We start from the raw sequence: 18,110 nt of genomic DNA on the forward strand, positions 1-18,110 counted from the left end.
AAATCAGATTAATCCTAGAGCAGGGGCTGTGTTTATACTGGATAAGTGACATGAGAATTGAACCATGTATTTCTCCTTGTTTCTTCTACTCTAAATGGGCCTAAAAATGAATTAATTTAAATAACTTCTCTTCCATTTATATAAAAAGGGATCATAGAAAGATTGAATGTCAGCTATGGGGCTTGGATTAGACCTTTAACTTCTTGTGCTCCTTGCTGTTACTGGTCAGGACACTCTAGTGACTATTCATTAGTGTCACCCCTGCTGTGTTTGTGTCCCTAAAGCATCTCCTAGACAAAAGAGATTTAGCATCGTGGTTTTGGCACTGCTCAAATTGCTCAGGCACAAGGAATGTGTCTTAGTCCCTTTTCAGCATGGCACTTGCAGAAGCCACAGTGCTGTGAACTCCTTCATCCCAGAGCTCACCGAATTCCCGTTAGGGAATATTTCATTCAGATTTTAGAAAGTAAAAGTAGGTAAGCTAATTCTCATAAATTTTGCTTCATCACTTCCTTCCTTTTCTGCAAAATAATACTGTTTGCAAAGAGAAGGCAGGAGTGAGACTAAGGAAAAAAAAAGAAACCACAAACCAAATCATATTTTATTTCTGCTGTTACATTTGATTAGAGTTTAATAGCTAATAGGTATATGTTAAATGTGTTTAATGTATCTTAAATATCTTAAATAAGGGTCTGTTTTTAATTTTAGATTAATTCCTCTGATGTTATGATCTCTGTTGTTTTAATTTTCTAAAATGTTTTCATTTATCTTATTGCAGAGCAGAGAAGATTAGCAAAATACAGACTATACCTGGCTGTTTGGACATTGCAGTTGATTGTGTTCCTTTGGAACATCCAAGTATGATTCCACTTTAAAACTATTTATTCTAATTAAATAGTAGGCTTTCTATCCATAATTGCATCTTGAGACAGTTCTGACAGAAGTGTCCATTGTGTAGGAAAATGTATGCAGGGGAATGGTTTTGATTTGCTGTCATTTAATTACACCACTCTTTGTTTCATCCTGTACCTGGCCAGATACAGCCCAGTTTTCAGTGTCTGTGAAAGAGAAGAAAGAAACCACACTGCTGCAGCTGGCCTAGAGCCACTTCTCCCTGCGCTGAGAGCACCTGCATTGCTCTGAAACTGGCAATTTCCTCTTGTACTAGCTTAGAAGAAAGTAAAATTTGGCATGGTGTATGTGAGGGATCACAAGCTTCTTTCAGTTTTCTCACAACACATTGGTAGACTTTTCCTGGAGATTATCCTATGATTTGAGGAAGGAATTTGTAGGCAGGGTCTGTCCAATGGCTTTTCCCAGAAATAGTTCTGGTTGCTCTGGACATCTCTAGCGTGGTGGCCCCTCTCAGCTTGAGTTCCCCATGAAGTTAAATGCCTCACTGCTTTAATGGTATGGGAAGAGAAAGTATTCTCTGTCCAGTTTTAATGTCTCAGTGACAGAGGGCTTATTTTCATCTTCTGTTTCCTTATCTGATTTCAGTTATCCCAGTTGCATCATATATTTGATCTAGTGCTGCACTGCTCATTTCTTCATTTTATTTAGAATGTTATTAGATAATAGAAAAACTGAAATGAACTGTTGAGCTGTAAAATTGATTAGAAGCAGCATCACTCAGCACATTCTGTAGAAGTTGTCCATATACCAATGGGGCTGTTGCACCATCAAATGTCACCAAATACTGTGGGTGTCAAAAGAGCTTACCAGTGCTGTCCAGTTTAATTCAAGTGAGAAATCATTTAAGGATGAAATATTACCACTGTTCTGAGGTAATGTGTAAATTTAAGGCATCTCAGCATTAGTCATTTTTCATAAATTAAGGCAGGATTAGTATGTTCCATCTCAATATTACTTAGTAGTAAGACAGTGAAAACAAACACAATATGTGATGGGTCTCTTTTCTTTTCTTTTGAAGACTGTGTAACTTCATCCTTTATTCCAATCAAGCCATTCTATAATGTAAAGGAACATCAACCTACAGTGGAAGTTGAGGAGTTTGTGCAGGAATCAACAAAATATTCTCGACCTTACAGGGTGTACAAGAACCAAATATACATCTATCCAAAACACCTCAAGTATGACAGCCAAAAACACTTCAACAAGGTACAGAATGTGACTGATCAGGCCAACATGGGGTAGCAGTGGCCTTCATGAGCTCTTTTAGGATTCAAGGAGAACTTATAAAGGAGAGGAAAATGGTGATGTCACTGAGTTGGCTCTTCATCTTTTTCAGCTTTTGCAATCATAAAACACTGGTACAATTTTAATGAATCTATGGGTTAATTTTAAGTTGTAACAGTGATTGAAAGAGATAATGTGGTAATACCTTCTTCACAGTTTTGAGAAGGGCTTTATATTAATGACATAATGTGTGCAGATAAAATTAATCTAGATAATGTTTGTAGTTCTTAACCAAACCTGGTACCACTTGTGTTTCCATGGTGGTTGAAAACTAATTAAGGCCAAGATATAGGTAGGTCCTGGTCACGTAATAGTCTGCTTCTACTTAGTCATTTTGAGGCCTGGCTTGCATTTTGCATTTTTCTTGGAAATTTTATTTCTAGTGATATCACTGAGACTTACAGGCATTTATAAATATTGATACACCACCTGCATGTTTCTCTTGGATTCTGAAGAGGCCTTATTCCAGCTCTGTAGTTTACCTGAGTTTTTCTGGGTACCCCACTTCTGATCTCAGCTTTAATATGCTCCTGTCTCTCCAGGCACGGAATATAACAGTGTGCATTGAGTTCAAAAGCTCTGATGAAGAAGGAGCCAAGCCACTCAAGGTGAGCTGCAAGAGCAGTATGTTCAGAGGGTGCTGTTTCTGAGGACATTACTTATAAAACCCAGGAATAAGGTGATACTGAACCAGAACAATTCAGGAGTGGATGTTGTCATACGTCCCTCTAATTTTGCACTGTGGTTCTGTTAGATCCCAGCTGGTCACAGTGATTCCATTTTGCAGTGCCAGCATTCTGACTGGTGGAGGGGAAAGGAGATGACATTAGAAAATGGAACCATTTCTTATAGTGCAGCTTGCTTTTTCTAGAATTTATCACTTATCCTACATTTCTCATTGAGCTCTGGAGACATGATTGAAAAGAGTGAGGCACAAAATTAGAAGGACTTGAGACTTTATTCTTAACTTTGTTAAGAATTAATCTTAACTCTTAACTTTGGTATTGCCCAAGGGCTGTTGCATAGTCCAGTTGTGGTCTTGTTTTCCCAGCAAAAAATAAAACTACCATTACTCAGTAATCAAGAGCTCCTAAACAAGACCCTGCCAGAAAAGAGATTCTTAACAGGGATAGCTTTTGTAACATTTGAAAGTCAGTAAAAGCACTGTATTATGTATTGAACTGCATAAAAGTGAAATAGATTTTGTAAAGCTTTTTGCAGAAAACTCTGGAATTGATAACAGCAAAAAAGAAGTCTAAGGAGTCTGCATTGCTTAATTAAGCATAGGGTAATTTTCACAGAATCAATTGACTTTTACTGGCAGTGTGTATAAAAAAATCCAGGTTTGAGCACTTAAAACGTTTCTTTTAATATTTGATAAAGTAATGATCAATCTTTCATGATAATTGTTTTAAATGTACATACATATTAGATATACCAATACTAGTATCTTCAGCAGAATTTCCCAATGTAATGAAAACATGTTACTTTAACAGTGTATTTATGGGAAGCCAGGTGGACCCTTATTTACAACCTCAGCCTACACTGCTGTGCTACATCATTCCCAGAATCCTGATTTCTATGATGAGGTCAGTGTGCTTTTTCTTTCATTAAATGTCTGCCAATCCCACGTGTTTGCCAATGAGACAGAAAAATATCTGTACAGAATGCTTCTGTTGCCATTGGTTGTGTATCTGGAAGGGCTGTGCTGTGTAGATTGACATGCAGTCTCACGTTTTGTTTTCTCTTCTTAAATCAACTCAGTGGATTGTTCCTTTTGTAAGATGTTCTGAGTACAGTTAAGATGCTGTGGAATTAATTAGGAACAGTCCAGCTCTCTAAAATGCATGTCTGGATTACATTAAGGATCCAGCTGCATCTCTGAATTTAATGGAAACAGTAAACATTATGATGAAGTGTGGAGCCAAGTGTCAGAACAAATCCCTCTCTGACATCCAAGATCTGCATTGGGGCATTTTTGTTGATGCAGTGGTCTGAACAGTATGTACAGTGACGTGTGGTGGCTGCAGCAAGTCCTGTAGCTGCTGCTTCTGAGGATGCAGCTTTAGAGCAGTTCATGTGGTGGCCTTTGCCAAATGTTACTCACACATGCATCTTTTTGTTTCACCAACACCAAGAGTTGATTCCCCAAGCTTCCTGCAGGTGAAATTAATTTCACTCTATCAGTGACTGGTGTGTTTGATGGCTTGTGAATGTCAACTGTCTGTTCTGGATTTTCCACTACTGCTTTATGTGTAGTGATCAGACTGACAAACAGCACAGAGTTTATAGCCAGCATTTTCCAAACTGTTCTCCTAGTGAGTAAAATTTCCTTTTTCAGTAAAAATTTACTTTGATAAAATTGCTGAGGCAAAATCAGAAGATAATGTACAACTACATGTGAAGTATCAATTTTAAGATTGCTGTGGTGGAACTTAAAGCATTACATTTTCAGAAATTTTGAACTCCTTGCTAATCCTTTACAAGGTATGTTTTGGAGTTTAACACATCTGAAAGTGTGTTAATCCTTCATGTGATGGTAGTGAGCCACTTGATTTGGGAAATTAGTTTGAACCTGAATGAGGAGCTGAATTCAGATGTGAATGGCCAATTTGGCTGGAAGAGGCATGCACCTGTTCCAAATGTCCCTAGTAAAGCAGGTGCAGAATTTAAAAGAATGTAGGATGTTAAGAAGAAAGTTGTCTTCAGCTCTATCTCTGGGTGCCCATTTTAAATCTGTTTATGGTATTAGGTTCTTACCCATAAGCTGATTTTACACTGGGAGCACTTATCAACGATTTCTAACCCTTACTTTAGCACAGGATTAGCTTGGATAAATTTCATCACAGCTCACAAGAGCAAAGGGTCATTTTTATTAGTTCTTACGTTAACATATTCTGATTAGTTTGTATTTTTTTTCCAATAGGTTAATAATACCTGAAAACCAGTATGTAAGATTTCATGGATGGCATGATACAGGATTCAAGACTGGGCAGAAATTATAAATAAAAGTTTATTTGCATGTCAGCATTTATTACATGGTCTTTGCCATGAAATGATGATGAAGCAGTAGCAGAGATTTCATTTTAGTTTTAGTTTGGTCGTCCTGAAAATATGAGCACGGGGCTGGCTGTTAAAGTGCAGGTGATCACTTCTAAGCAGAGTCCACCACTCTTTAGTTCTGTCTTCTTTCATCTTATGTTTTTCCATCATTAATGAAAATATTCCTCCACAAGACAAAGTTGAAAAAAAGCTGTTTTAAGTAAAAGTGATAGATGATCCTCATAAACAATTTCCTTAAGAGAGCATTTCTTAACATGGGGCAAACATTACCCAGTAAAGGCAGGCTATACTTAGACCTCTGTGCAGAGATATGTCACTCATTTAGCCCGTCTCTGATGCCTGGTTTAATTGGTTTTTAAACTAAAGTGAGGTGTAACATTTTACATTTCAGGTGAAAATTGAACTTCCCACTCAACTCCATAAGAAACACCACATTCTGTTTTCATTTTATCATGTCACCTGTGACATAAATGCAAAAGCTAATGCCAAAAAGAAAGAGGCTCTGGAAACACCAGGTACCTGTAGTAGAATTCTTTTCAATTATAAATATACATTATGTACATTCAAATAAGGATTTCAAAGTTTTTGGCTGGATGTTATTGTCTTCCTTTAAACTTTGTTTTTCCAAAGAGTCCCATTTATTTGTTCTTGTGCACAGTGGGCTTTGCCTGGCTCCCTTTGTTGAAAGATGCCCAGCTGGCTTCCCAGGAGCACCAGGTGCCAGTGGCCAGCAGCCTGCCCCCGAACTACCTGAGCCTTCAGGAGCCAGCAAGCACAAAGGTATTCATTCACCCCTCCTTGTTACTCACATGGCACAGAGCTGTCATTTCCAGGTGTTTTTCATGAGATCAGATCTCCATTTGCATTTTCTGGGCAGTGTAAATGGTAAATAGGGTTTCTGGTTTAGAATATTTATTTGCATATCACTGAATACAGGAACTAATATATGCAGCACTGAGCTGAGTGTCCTATGTTGCTGGTTCACAAGTGTATTGGAAAAAGTGGATTTTATGTATTCTACAGTGTTATAACTCCTCAATGTGACTCGGAGTGGTCAAAAAGAACTCCTTTCACAAACTCAGGCCATATGACATTCATTCTCCAGCTGATGTGATCCACAGCCATGATTCATTCTCCAGTTTTGTGGTGTGATATCATATTTTCCTGCTGATCCAGTCCAGCTTGGATTATTTCTGCCTCCTTGTGTTTGTTTTGCCATTGTCATGAGGACAGGGTGGGGCAGGGTCTGGTCCCTTGAATGGTAGCATTGGTCTTGTTCTGAAAAGTGGGTTTGTACTGCAGTGATGGTGTTTGTGAAAGCACAGCAGCCACTGCAGTCCATACACTCTCATGTGAGCTGTGCCCTGAAAATTTGATGCAAACTTGAATAAATAGGAAACAGGTGGAAAAATATTTTTTATTGTTTTTGCTTTAACAGCAGATTGGCAGTGATATAAAATGGGTAGACAGTGGGAAACCACTTTTCAAAGTCTCTACTTTCCTTGTATCAACAGTAAATACTCAGGTAAGCCAACATTCCTCTTAGTTCTGTGACCTGCTTACACACAAAAAGTGCCAGGGAATGTCTGAAAGGGGTTTTAAAATCATGCATGCATTTGTTTCTAGAACATTTAAAGATTATTTCAGTGCAGAAGGGCAAGATGCCAATGATGGAACACATACTTTTAATGATACACAATTCAAGGAAAAATAAAAATTGTTTAGCATTATACCAATAGAAAAATTGTGGAATATCAGTTTAAACAGCAAGGAAATAAAATATAAGGAAGGAAAAAAAAGTCTGGCCTTTGAAATCCCCTAGGTTGTGAGGAAAAAATTAATCACAACAGTGAAAAAGGATTTGTCAAAGCACCTGGAATTTAGCAAGCTGTGCTGGCCATTGAGTTGGATTCAATAAATTGATTTTCTTTCTGTGACTCCCATATAAGATGGTGGGGACCAGGTGTGTTCATGGGTGTCACAGGTGATTGCTGTAACCAGTTTCTGGCACTAAATTCTAATTGTGTATAATATACATTAATGTAAATGTTTCCTATTTTAGGATCCATACCTGAATAATTTTTTCCATCAGTGCCAGGAAAGGGAAAAGGATCTGTCTCAGCCTCCTACCTCAAACTTTATCAATTCTTGTAAGGTAAAGTGACCCGTATAGTACAACCTACAAATTGTACTATACAGCTGTATTTAGGGCTTTCTCTCAACTCATCCCCCACTGCAAAGGTCCAACCATGGCACGGGTTTACCAGGAGGCAGAGGGTCTGTGAGAGCTCCAGTCAGATGCACTTGATGTGGCAGCTGCTCTGCTGGTCACCAGCTGCCTCCCATCCCTTCTCATCCAGAGCAGGGCTGCATCTGCCCCAGCAGCAGCTATTCCAGGCTGTGCCAAGCTCTGACCCCATCAGGGGATAAGGGAATGCTGCTCCAGTGATGTCTGGGGAAGGGAGCTGTAGCCTGTAGAGCTGCAGTATTCCAGATAATCCTCTCTTGCCTTAAATAACTTCTATCCTTACCTCCTCTAATATCCTGGATGCTATTCCAAGGGCTCCTCAGGGTATTTGGTGGGTATAAATCAAGGGTTGCTTGTTGCCTCTCAAGTTCTGAAACCAGAAAGAACATCTGCCAAGATGAAGCAAGAGCTGTATTAAATGTGCCTGTATTCAGTAGAGGGGAAAACCTGTGAGAAGGGAGGAGTGTGACAAGCAAATTAGAAGCACCGCAGATAAATGTAAGGTCCAATTCATCACCTGTTCATGAGTACTGAAATCCAGAGTTCTTGCTGTGCACCGTGCTTGTGGAACATTAAAGACAGATAAGCAAGAAAAATGAAGGCAGATGTGACTCTGTTCCATCTCAGAACTGACTGGAACATCATGCATATGGCTTTTATTATATTTCCTTTTAGCACTCCTTTTAGTAAAATCCTGCAGGTGTTTGGGGGTTTAGATGTTTGCACCATGTAGGTGCTTTCCCCCTTCTCCCCCTTTCCCCCCTTTCCTTTGCTGTAGGGGTGTACCTTCATCAGATACAAGCTGCCTGGGGAGAGATTTTTTCTTTAATAAGCAAAAAATAGTTCCAATAAATCATGGTAGTTCCCTGGACAAATCCATGAGGATGGCCACAACTTTTGTTTGTAGATGCAGCTCTACCTGCAGTCCTGAAAAGAGTGGCTGTGTTTTCAAATACTGTCTTGATTTAAAGAAATTATTAAGTTGTGTGTTCACAAGTCAAAGCATCAGTGTTATTTAGAGGTTATACCTCCACAGAATGAAGCCCTTAATTAATTTTGGGAAAGCTATTGAGCATAATAGGCAAAGTTTAGGAATCCATAAAAGCTTTACAACTTGCTAGTCAGTAAGCTGGTTGTCTAAACCACCAGAATTGCACCATTCTTTATCTGCTGTTTGTAGTTTACCTTCTAAAAATATTCCAGTGAATTTATTAAAAAGAGAGACAATTTTGTGTGCAACAAGGAATTAACTATGCAATATAACCATAATAAATAATCTTCCCCAGGGTATTTTGCTTTTATTTATAAATTGCTAGTACCTTTGTTAGAAGTTCTGGAATGATTTGGAAATACCTGAAATAAAAACCTAGGAGAAATTCAAAGGAGTTTGTTTGTTTTTTATTAAAAGCTCAATACATTCCTTGATTAAAGAAGATAATAAAATGTCAAGTTAGTGTGTTAATACTAATTTTTACCACTTTGCCTTTAAAAAAATGAGTTTTCCTAAAAATATTAGAAAATCTTATTTTGAAAATAGTTCTCTTCTTTTATTTCCCTTACATAGTATCCTTAGTGAAATATAAACTTTTTTTTTTTTTTTTTTTTCCCCTTAAGTCAGTATAGCACAAAATCCTGGCATTCTGGACAATATCTCCAGTTGTGTTGATGGTCATATTTGAAACAAGCTTCATGGGGAACCAGTTCTCTCCTTGGCTGACCTGTTTTCCTGCTGCTGGTACACCAGTGGCTGCTGCATTTTACCTGCTGAAGCAGCAGAGCTGCCTGGCACCTGCCAGCTCTCATTGCTTACACTGAAAGTCTCTCACTTGCCTTCTTACCTCCCTTACAGAATTTGTTGAGGATTGAGAAGATCCATGTGATTATGAATTTTCTTCCTGTAGTCCTAAACCAGCTCTTCTGGGTTTTGGTGCAAAACAGTGATGATGAAGTTGCAACAGCTGTGACCAGGTATCTGGATAACTCCTGTGGGACATACAGAATTCACTCAGGAGCACAAATGCAGATGTTAGTCCAGTTATAGCTGCTCATTTAGACTTCAGTAGGTGAGAATGATGCTTCCCCCTAGCACTGAGCTCTGCAAATAACACGTGGAAGTGTTGGTATCATGTGGCTGGAAATTATTGACCATGGTGGACATGTCTGATTGTCCTGAGGCAATCCTAGGGAAAGGTCTCATTCCTGAGCAGCTAAGAGCTTCCTGACAAAGCTGGGTTTCAACTTGGGTTTCTGTTTGGTTCTGAGGATGTGGAGTTCAGCACAGGAAGAGCTCAGCATCTTGCTGCACCCAGTGTAGAGTCAAACAACCAGGCCACACCATTCAGGGGCATTTTCTCATTAGAATATATCAGCAATAACTGAAAAGCAATAGAAGCATTTTTCAAAGAGCAGGCAAACAACTGCAATGATTTGCTGACTCTCTCACCCCTCACATAATGAAATTGTCTTTATTGATGCTGTTAATCAGGGCAGCAGGAAAAAAATACTGGCAAGATTATTATTATTGGTCTCTGCAGGAGGGCAGAAAGTTGTGTTGCATTTACTTGTGTCCATAGTGATGTTTTTGTTGTACTTCCTCCAGCAGCTAAACATAGGAACTACAATACTCCTAGTAGGAAAAAATTGCAACTGTCCTCTGCAACCCTGTTAGACTGATCTGCTGTCAGTATTCTTTCTTTCCTTCCAGAGATTGTGCTTCAGAATTTGTTCCTGAAGAATAATTATTTAGGGAAACTTAAAGGAACAGGGAAGCAGAGCTCCCCATCTTAGCCTTGGAAAGCTAGAGTTTCAATATGGTTTAACAAAGGATCATGGCTTTTTTCAGGGCAAAGTCCAGTTTTACCACAGCTAGGTACTAGGATTAAAAGATCCTTTCCTCATAAGTGTGTGTGATTTCATCACTGCACATTGTTTTTAAAGGGGGAGAGGCCAGGAGACCTTTGGGGACACCTTTGTGTCCAGCAAATCAACTGATTTTAAGTCTAGAGAAAATGATGAATTGTGTCCCAGGGTAGAATTTCAGCATTAGTTAACTGACTGGAAAAATGCTGTAGAAAAAGCAGCTGTTAAAAATACAGTTTTAATGATTAGATAGAAAAATTGAAGGATATTATTTTTTAGCATGCTTTGAATTTTGACTATACACACACCTGGCCCAAAAAAAAATTTACAAAAAAAAAAAAAAAGGAAAATAAGAAGGATTCTCAGTGTTTTTCTTGCATGTATGGTGTCTTGTCTTTTGTGCTGGCAGAGCTGATGCCAGTGGGAATATGCATGTCTGCTGTGTGTCATTCATTGACGTGTCCTATATATACACACTGTGTTTTGTTCTGAATAGCTTGAAGCAGCCTGTGTTGAACTTACTAAAAGGAACAACAACAGAATGAGAGCATGGATTGGCTTATGTGTTGTGGAGAAAACATTATTCCTTTCATACTCATGGTTATTTGCTTGTCTGGGGGCCCAGTCATGTCATCATTTCTCTGTCACGTTTTTGCCAGAACTCATTTCAGTTTCAAATCAGAATGAAGGTTAAAAGATCAGAATGCCCACAATTAATTCTGCCGTAGCTTTTGTGTTTTTCTACAAGTTTTGCTTCTCCTACAAAAAGCAAGAAATGAGATAAATTAAAGATACTTAAGGGACTTAGAAAGCTTTTGGATCCAATAATAAGAATTGCCAGAAGTCACTCCAATAACCAAGCTAGTCAAAAGGAGTACTTGTATGTGGGCCACAGTTCAGGCATATTATTAATCTATTTTAGTCATACTGTTACTATGCCTATTCCTGAATTCATTAACATAAAAATAAGATTATAAATTGCAGAGTCTTTTTTATATTAAGTATCCTTTAAAAATGAGCTCCCAATAATCAAAAGGAAAGGATATGGTCAAGTTGAAGATTTCTTGCCTAGATTTGTGTTTTCTGGAACAAGATGATCTCAAACAAAGATGGTCCACATACAAACTGAAGAGAAAACTTTGCTGCTGTTCTCAGTTTCACATAGTTAAATTCTCAGTTTCCTGCTGTTTGTAGGAGCTCAGGTTTTGAGAGTGAGTGCTGGTGTGATCCAGGCAATTTTCTTCCCTGTGGCTGATCCCCAAGCGTGTCTGTGGTCTCTCCAAGTGCCCAGCCTCTCCCTGCTGTGCAGTGCTGAGGGTGCAAGGCCACGAGCAGACAGTGCTGCAGAGGGACCTGCTGGGGCTGCAGCCCAGCCTTGTGCTTGTCTTTGAGGAGCTGTGCCAGCATAAGCAGAGTATCAGGGGATTTGCAGAATTACAAAGACCTGAGAGAACTTAGCAAGTAGCATTCCTGGAGAAAGGTGCTCTTGCCTCTCTGTTTCATTAAAGTATTCTAATTTTTGTTATCCCTAAGTATCCAAGGCTTGCATAAGGTTCAGTTAATGTTTTCTCTTGTTGTGGTGACAGTGCAGTTGTTATCCTTAACACTGGGTGCAATGTTAAGCAAATGCATATATAACAGCACAATCCAAGCAGTGGAAAGCCCAAGAAATGACTGGCTTTTCCCAGTGGACAGATTTTGCACGTTATTCATCATTTGGATCACATCCCTCACACACTATTTTAGATGAGCTTACAAGAACAGTACAGTGTGAGTATCAAGAAGACTTTCTCTGCCTTATGACAAAAAATAGCTCAATTTTTGTTCTTCTTTTGTCTTGCAGAGTTCTTACCAACATTGTTGCCAAGTGCCATGAAGAACAACTAGACAACTGCATCAATTCTTACGTGACGGTACGGCCAGTGTTGAAATGTTCATATTTTTGTGGAGAGATGGGTTGAGTTTGGTGGTTTTGTGGGTTTTTTTCCTGTTTACTCTTATTTATTCTTGTTTGTAGCTTTTTCTGCATTTGCATCATAACTTTCTGCCACTGAGAGACTCTGGTTAAGAAACTTTAAAACTCTTCTGTTGAAGACAAGCAGCTGCTCAGGTCTCTGCTGCTGCTGCAGCTTTTTTTTCCATAGAACACCAAGCTGAGCAAGCAGAGGAGGGAGAAGCTGCAGTGCATCCAGCTGATAACCAGAACTTACATTTTAGAACTGAAACCTGGTGTAAATGTACTAGCGCTGAGCTTTCAGGAGTGTAGGGTGTCAGTCTTTGAAATGATGCTAAAGCAGGAATTTCCCACTGTGCAGGGTTTGAGAGAAGGGAAAGGGGAGATAACATGAAAGACCATGAAACTTCAACTATATAGGTACCAGTTTGATGCTGCTTGCAGTCTGCAGCACTCCTCTTGACTGTGATGAGATTTATCACTATAAAATATCTGGCCATTGTGGATATTCTCAGTTCAGTCAGAGAGAAAAAAGAGAGAATTCTTCCAGGCCTAGCCTGGGAAAGTTATGAGAAAGAATTCAAACAGTTGTTATCTCTCTTTCTGTTAATATTGTTTATAGATAAGTTCTACCACAGTGTACTATTCATAGTGCACCAATGGTGTGAAAGCTTTTCACTTTGAGACCGACGATATTTCACCTTAGCGATCCTGGTTATAAAAGAGGAATGCTACTTGTTAATAAAGATCATTCTTTGCCTTCTGAAGATGGAGTCTCTTCATTCCCATCCCTGCCTCAACAGCAACAGGCCACCTGTTTTGTACAGGTACAGGGTTGCCCTTGTAGGGTGATCCCTTTGAATCCCTTTCCTTTCAGTCCCTTGGAAAGGATCCACAAGTAGCAATTTTTATGAACAAGGTGCTTCTGGGTGTTCTTTGTGGTTGCCAGATGGCTACATGTCTCTTAGGAAGCTATAGCTTTGTAACTAAACTTTTCATTATAAAATCATTATTTTAGTCTCATGATCCCTTGTTTTTGCATGTGCTGTTGTACATAAATTCTTTTCTCATCTGTGGAATTCAGATTCTGTGACTTTTTCCCTATTTTTTCAGCCTTTTTTAATCCTTTATTGTTTTGAAGACTAGACTATATATGGGTAGGTACTGTGTATGGGGTTTTCTTCTGGACAATCTGTAGTATTACTTAAAAAAACAAAGAAGTGGCCTCTTTAAAGATGATCTTCTTTTCATCTGTATCAGTTGGACATCCATTAAATGAGTATGAATAATGCTGTTGGCCAGCAACTATCTCATCATCAATACACTTGGGTAACAGCTTTATAAGCTGAGAGTTTTATGAAGCAGTGTTTTTAAGCAGAAGCACAAATTAACTGCAGCTACTGGCATGGACAGAAGGATCCATAGACAAGTGAACTCCATTAAGGGTGTTATACTTATTATTCCTTTCCCTTGCCTTTGTTGTTTTCCCTCTTTTTTAATTGCAGAGGAGAGGGAAGGTAAATTTTGTCCTAGTCATGCTTGATGAATCAGTAGCAAGAAAGTTGTAGTATCTTTGAGTGTTATGTTTGCTGACTCATCTGTGTATTTCAAAGAGCAGACTAGAGGAGAATTGAAGGGTATTCAAAGAGTTGAAGGAGATATTGCCATTGCTTTGTCTCTTGTCTTGCTCTGGTCAGTGGTGACAGAACTAATGGAGATCATGACAGCAATGAGAGATCCTCCACAGTCATGGAAGAAAGCTATGAGAGACAAACAGTTGTGAGGAGTGCTGTCTGTAATGGCATCCTGCTTCACTGTGCAACAAGGAGCTCTTACAAAGTACATTTCATTTGTAGATAATGAGTAGTATTTGTGGCATAAGCTTGGAGGGAGGTGTTTCACTTTAGGAATAAAGTGAAAGCAAATACATTGCTGATAAACTGGAGACTTTACCATGTTCTTGGGTAGAAATATGAAAACATCATAGGAGTTAGGCTGCTAAGTGGGAAAACAGTTTAATATCGGTGTTGACAACTGTTGATTGATATTTGCATGGCATGGATTTACTTTCCTACCTTATGAATGTATGTGTTTACAGGTCAGTATGTGTTAAACTCTGAGTAGTTCAATTTTAGTCTCAAGTACCCCAGTTTAAGCACAGAAGAATTCTGCTGAGGTCCAGCAGAGTTTTTCAGGCTCCAAAATAAATAAACTATATAACACATAAATGTAGTTAATCAAATGGGTGTTAAAACCTCTTCCACTCAATAATTTTTCAAAATTGCAGTAGATATCTACTACATGACCAGCTAATAATATTTGAAATTACAGGTGATCATTAAGTTACACCATAAGTCCTCTTGGTCTGTTTTCTCATTTCCAGCAGCAGTCAAAACCCAATCTCTTTGTTTTCCCTCTGTAAGGAAACAAACACCTACTTTACAAATGCTGTTTTGGGAATAAGTAAGTCGAGAATTGTGATTCACAATGCAGCAATAATGTGAAATTACACTGACTTAAATAACTGGACCCAGAAGTGCCAAACTGCACAGGGAGAAGCTTATGGCATCTGCTGTGGAAACAAAGCTGAATGCTAATAACGTGTTTTCAAGAAATATTTGTTTCTTTTACCAACCTGGTTGTATTGAAAATATTTTTTTATCCCAACTGAGCCCTGTCAGAGCTCTTGCTTTGGGGAAGGTGCAGTGGTACCAAATTATTAGCTTAAATTGTTGAATAGTCATGGTAGGTTTATGATTCCTAGCAACTTGGTAGGTAAATTCCTCCCTTGAGGGCTCAGTTCCTATAAGGGGTATAGTTTTACCTGTCAGTCAACTGCAGTGGGTGCTCTACACCTTTCAGGATGAGGAGTTGTTACCAGCTGTGAGTAGCTGTTGCCACTGGAAGGAAGGAGCAGGTGAAAGGTGACCTGGATTAGGTGGGTGGAAAACCCTCCACACTTCCTCTGCTTGCTTTTTCTTTTCTTCCCAGGTGGAATGGCTTGAAAGGGAGTTTGGAGGTGTCAGGATCCTATAATCTATTGAAAAGTAAATCATAGCACTGATTTTAAGCAGAATTTCCTCTTGATTCACATTAACTTGAAATCAACAGGAAGCTGTGTTTAAAACTGAGGTTTTGTAGGGGAGTAGTGTTGTGCCATTACTGCCAGGGAAATTAAACTTTATGTGAATAGATAGTTCAGTCAGGATCTTTTGGCAGCAAAGATTGTGAGCTGTTAGTGATACATAAATGATTTATCATCTCCTACTGAGGCTTTTTTGTATTTATTTTAATGCACATTCTGAAATTTTTCATTTTTTCTTTCTTCTTCAGTATGTCTTCAGGACCAAATCATTTGATGAAAGAACTGTCCATGAGGAGCTATCCAAGAATGTGACTGCTCTGCTGAAGTCAAATGAACAAGTAACTGTGAAACAGGTTTTAAAGGTGAATGATAGCTTGAATTAGCACATTTGGTTTTCTGCCTGAAACTCATTTATCTCTTTCTCCTTTTCCTTTTCCCTGTATGACCTGTGTGCAAATCACATTCTGCAGTGATCCAACAGTCAGACTTAGCAGAGCTGCTGCAGGTTCTCAGCATAACACGTATCTCAGGATGCTGTGGTTTGCATAATAAAATTCCTCCTGTCTATTACACCTCAGTCAGAACCTGAGACCTAATTCTTACACAGTATTATGTGGGAAATTGCTTTTAGGATACTCTGTTTTAATTTTTAACTTGGAAGATGCAAGGAAAATATTGATCTGTATGAAATTCATACATCTGTAAGGTCTGTCCCTGAGCCTCTGGGTTATGGTACAGGAGCTACCCAGTCCAGCCCAGGGCCTCCCAGAGGCAAAAATGTGTTCACCTGTTTAAAAGGAACCAATTCTGATTTTCTTTATTGAGCCATTAGCAAAAAATAGTCTGAAAAAAGCAGAAAACCTGCAGAAATGCTGGGCCACGAAAAAAGTGCTTGTGGTTGGGTTTATTGTGGGGAGGTTTCGGGTTTTTTTCAGTGTATAAACTTTGGAGTGTGTTTGTTTCACATATATCCTGAGATATTAATCTGTATTATTCACCATTTCAAGTGGTATTTGAAGAACCACTCTGTTCAAGTACCATCTTATTCTCTGCCCAATTACCTGTCTGATGGAACTGACAAGGCAGGTTATTCTCTGATGTTCTCTGCATCATTCCTTTCTGCCAGTTCTGTACAAGCAAACCATGAAGACAGCGCTCAGTAGGACTGGGAAGTTGTAGGTGGGAGTGGTGTTTGGAGGCTCCTTATTGCAAAAAGCCACAGTCACAAAATGCCTGAGATGGCTTCACCTCTCTTAAGGACGTGATCCAGTGTTACTCAAATACATGGCACTTAGATTTTGAAATTTATTTGTCACATAGTGTTTAACACTGTGCATTACCAAGACATGCAATCCATCTGTAAGGAATGGTAATGCATCATAAGGTGTTTATCAGGTAATCATTAATCATTCACTCTTTTACTTCTTTTGAACAGCATTCCTGGTTCTTCTTTGCAGTCATCTTAAAATCAATGGCACAGCACTTAGTTGATACAAACAAAACAAAGGTAAGTTTATATATAAAATCTCTTAGGGAAAATATAAAATGCAGAATCCTGGCAAATGCACTTGAATGTACTTGAACTTTACTGCTTGACTGGCCAATAAAATATATCCTGTGATACTTGGTAAAATATTTGGTTGACCTACATTGTCTTACCTGCCAGGCTCAAACCTGTTCTTGATTGTACAAAGATAGATTGAGGATAGGTTGAGGACATATTTCCCATTTTCCTATGGACCAGATTCTTCTCTTTGGGGTTTGTGCTCAGAATAGATCCATGGAACTCTAGGAATATTATTCTTCTGTGTTGAATGGCCTGTGGTTTATTGTCTTTATTCTTGCCCTGAGTGTTTGATGTGTGACATCATGCACTCTTAAGTTGATGATCTATTCCCTGCTTAGGTTTCTCGAACTCGGAGGTTTCCAGAATCATTTCAAACTGAGCTGGACACACTTGTGATGGTTTTAGCAGACCATGTTGTTTGGAAGTACAAAGATGCTCTTGAGGAAACCAGGCATGCAAACTACAGCACTGCCAAATTTCTCAAGGTGAGGTGATCTGTCATTACAGCACATGCACTTCCCCATATTTAGTATAGACTCCAGACCAGTCTAGTCAAAGGGAGTAAAACCAGTTCTGAGTGGAGATGGCTCAATTCCCAAATTCAGTGGTGACTGTTCAGTTTTCTATGGTCTTTGGTCTTTGAGGATGCAAAAGCTTCATGTAAATCTGCTCTAAAGCAATTTTAATTCATTTCTGTTTATGCTCTTAAAGGGTCAAAGTTTTCAAGTTTTGCAGATTCTTACCTTATATTCAAATGGGTCAAACATTTGGTAAGGAATGCGACTTTAGTTAGACTTGAGCTGATTCTTTTTTTAAATGCTGTAATTCTGAATGACTGTGGGTAGTTTAACTGTTCCTAATCAAGGAACCATGTTTGAATGTGTGTAGCAGAAGGCTTTGCTAGTTTTGCAGAGTTCAGAACTGCAGAGAAGGAGGGAATTCAAGATTTCATTCTCTACCCTGTAGGCTGACTCTGCAAGGAAAATGTCAGTAACTGCAGAACCAAGGCCCTTAAAACCCTTACACCTTCTGTCAATATTTAGCCCCAGCAGTCAGGAAGAGTTGTGTTCTCACCATAAAGCAATGTAGTGTCCCACTTTGTCCCAGGGAGAGAACACAGCTCAGGCAGTGAGCA

At 38.9% G+C, this 18,110-nt stretch overlaps 1 protein-coding gene across 3 annotated transcripts in view; it reads left to right on the forward strand.

The window, feature by feature from the left end:
* The window catches only part of DOCK10 (dedicator of cytokinesis 10), a 146,945-nt gene that overhangs the window by 95,409 nt on the left and 33,426 nt on the right, over positions 1–18,110 (forward strand). For all 3 annotated transcript variants that reach the window (XM_053951677.1, XM_053951675.1, XM_053951676.1), the window contains 13 exons: positions 779–858; positions 1,934–2,121; positions 2,742–2,807; positions 3,696–3,788; positions 5,654–5,777; positions 5,921–6,042; positions 6,701–6,787; positions 7,325–7,417; positions 9,360–9,478; positions 12,213–12,282; positions 15,657–15,770; positions 16,844–16,915; positions 17,314–17,460. In XM_053951677.1, coding sequence (XP_053807652.1) covers positions 779–858; positions 1,934–2,121; positions 2,742–2,807; positions 3,696–3,788; positions 5,654–5,777; positions 5,921–6,042; positions 6,701–6,787; positions 7,325–7,417; positions 9,360–9,478; positions 12,213–12,282; positions 15,657–15,770; positions 16,844–16,915; positions 17,314–17,460 — 1,375 coding nt within the window. The remainder of the gene's footprint in view (positions 1–778; positions 859–1,933; positions 2,122–2,741; positions 2,808–3,695; positions 3,789–5,653; positions 5,778–5,920; positions 6,043–6,700; positions 6,788–7,324; positions 7,418–9,359; positions 9,479–12,212; positions 12,283–15,656; positions 15,771–16,843; positions 16,916–17,313; positions 17,461–18,110) is intronic.

This window comes from Vidua chalybeata, chromosome 10 (assembly GCF_026979565.1).
Source record: "Vidua chalybeata isolate OUT-0048 chromosome 10, bVidCha1 merged haplotype, whole genome shotgun sequence".
Classification (NCBI taxonomy): Eukaryota; Metazoa; Chordata; class Aves; order Passeriformes; family Viduidae; genus Vidua; species Vidua chalybeata.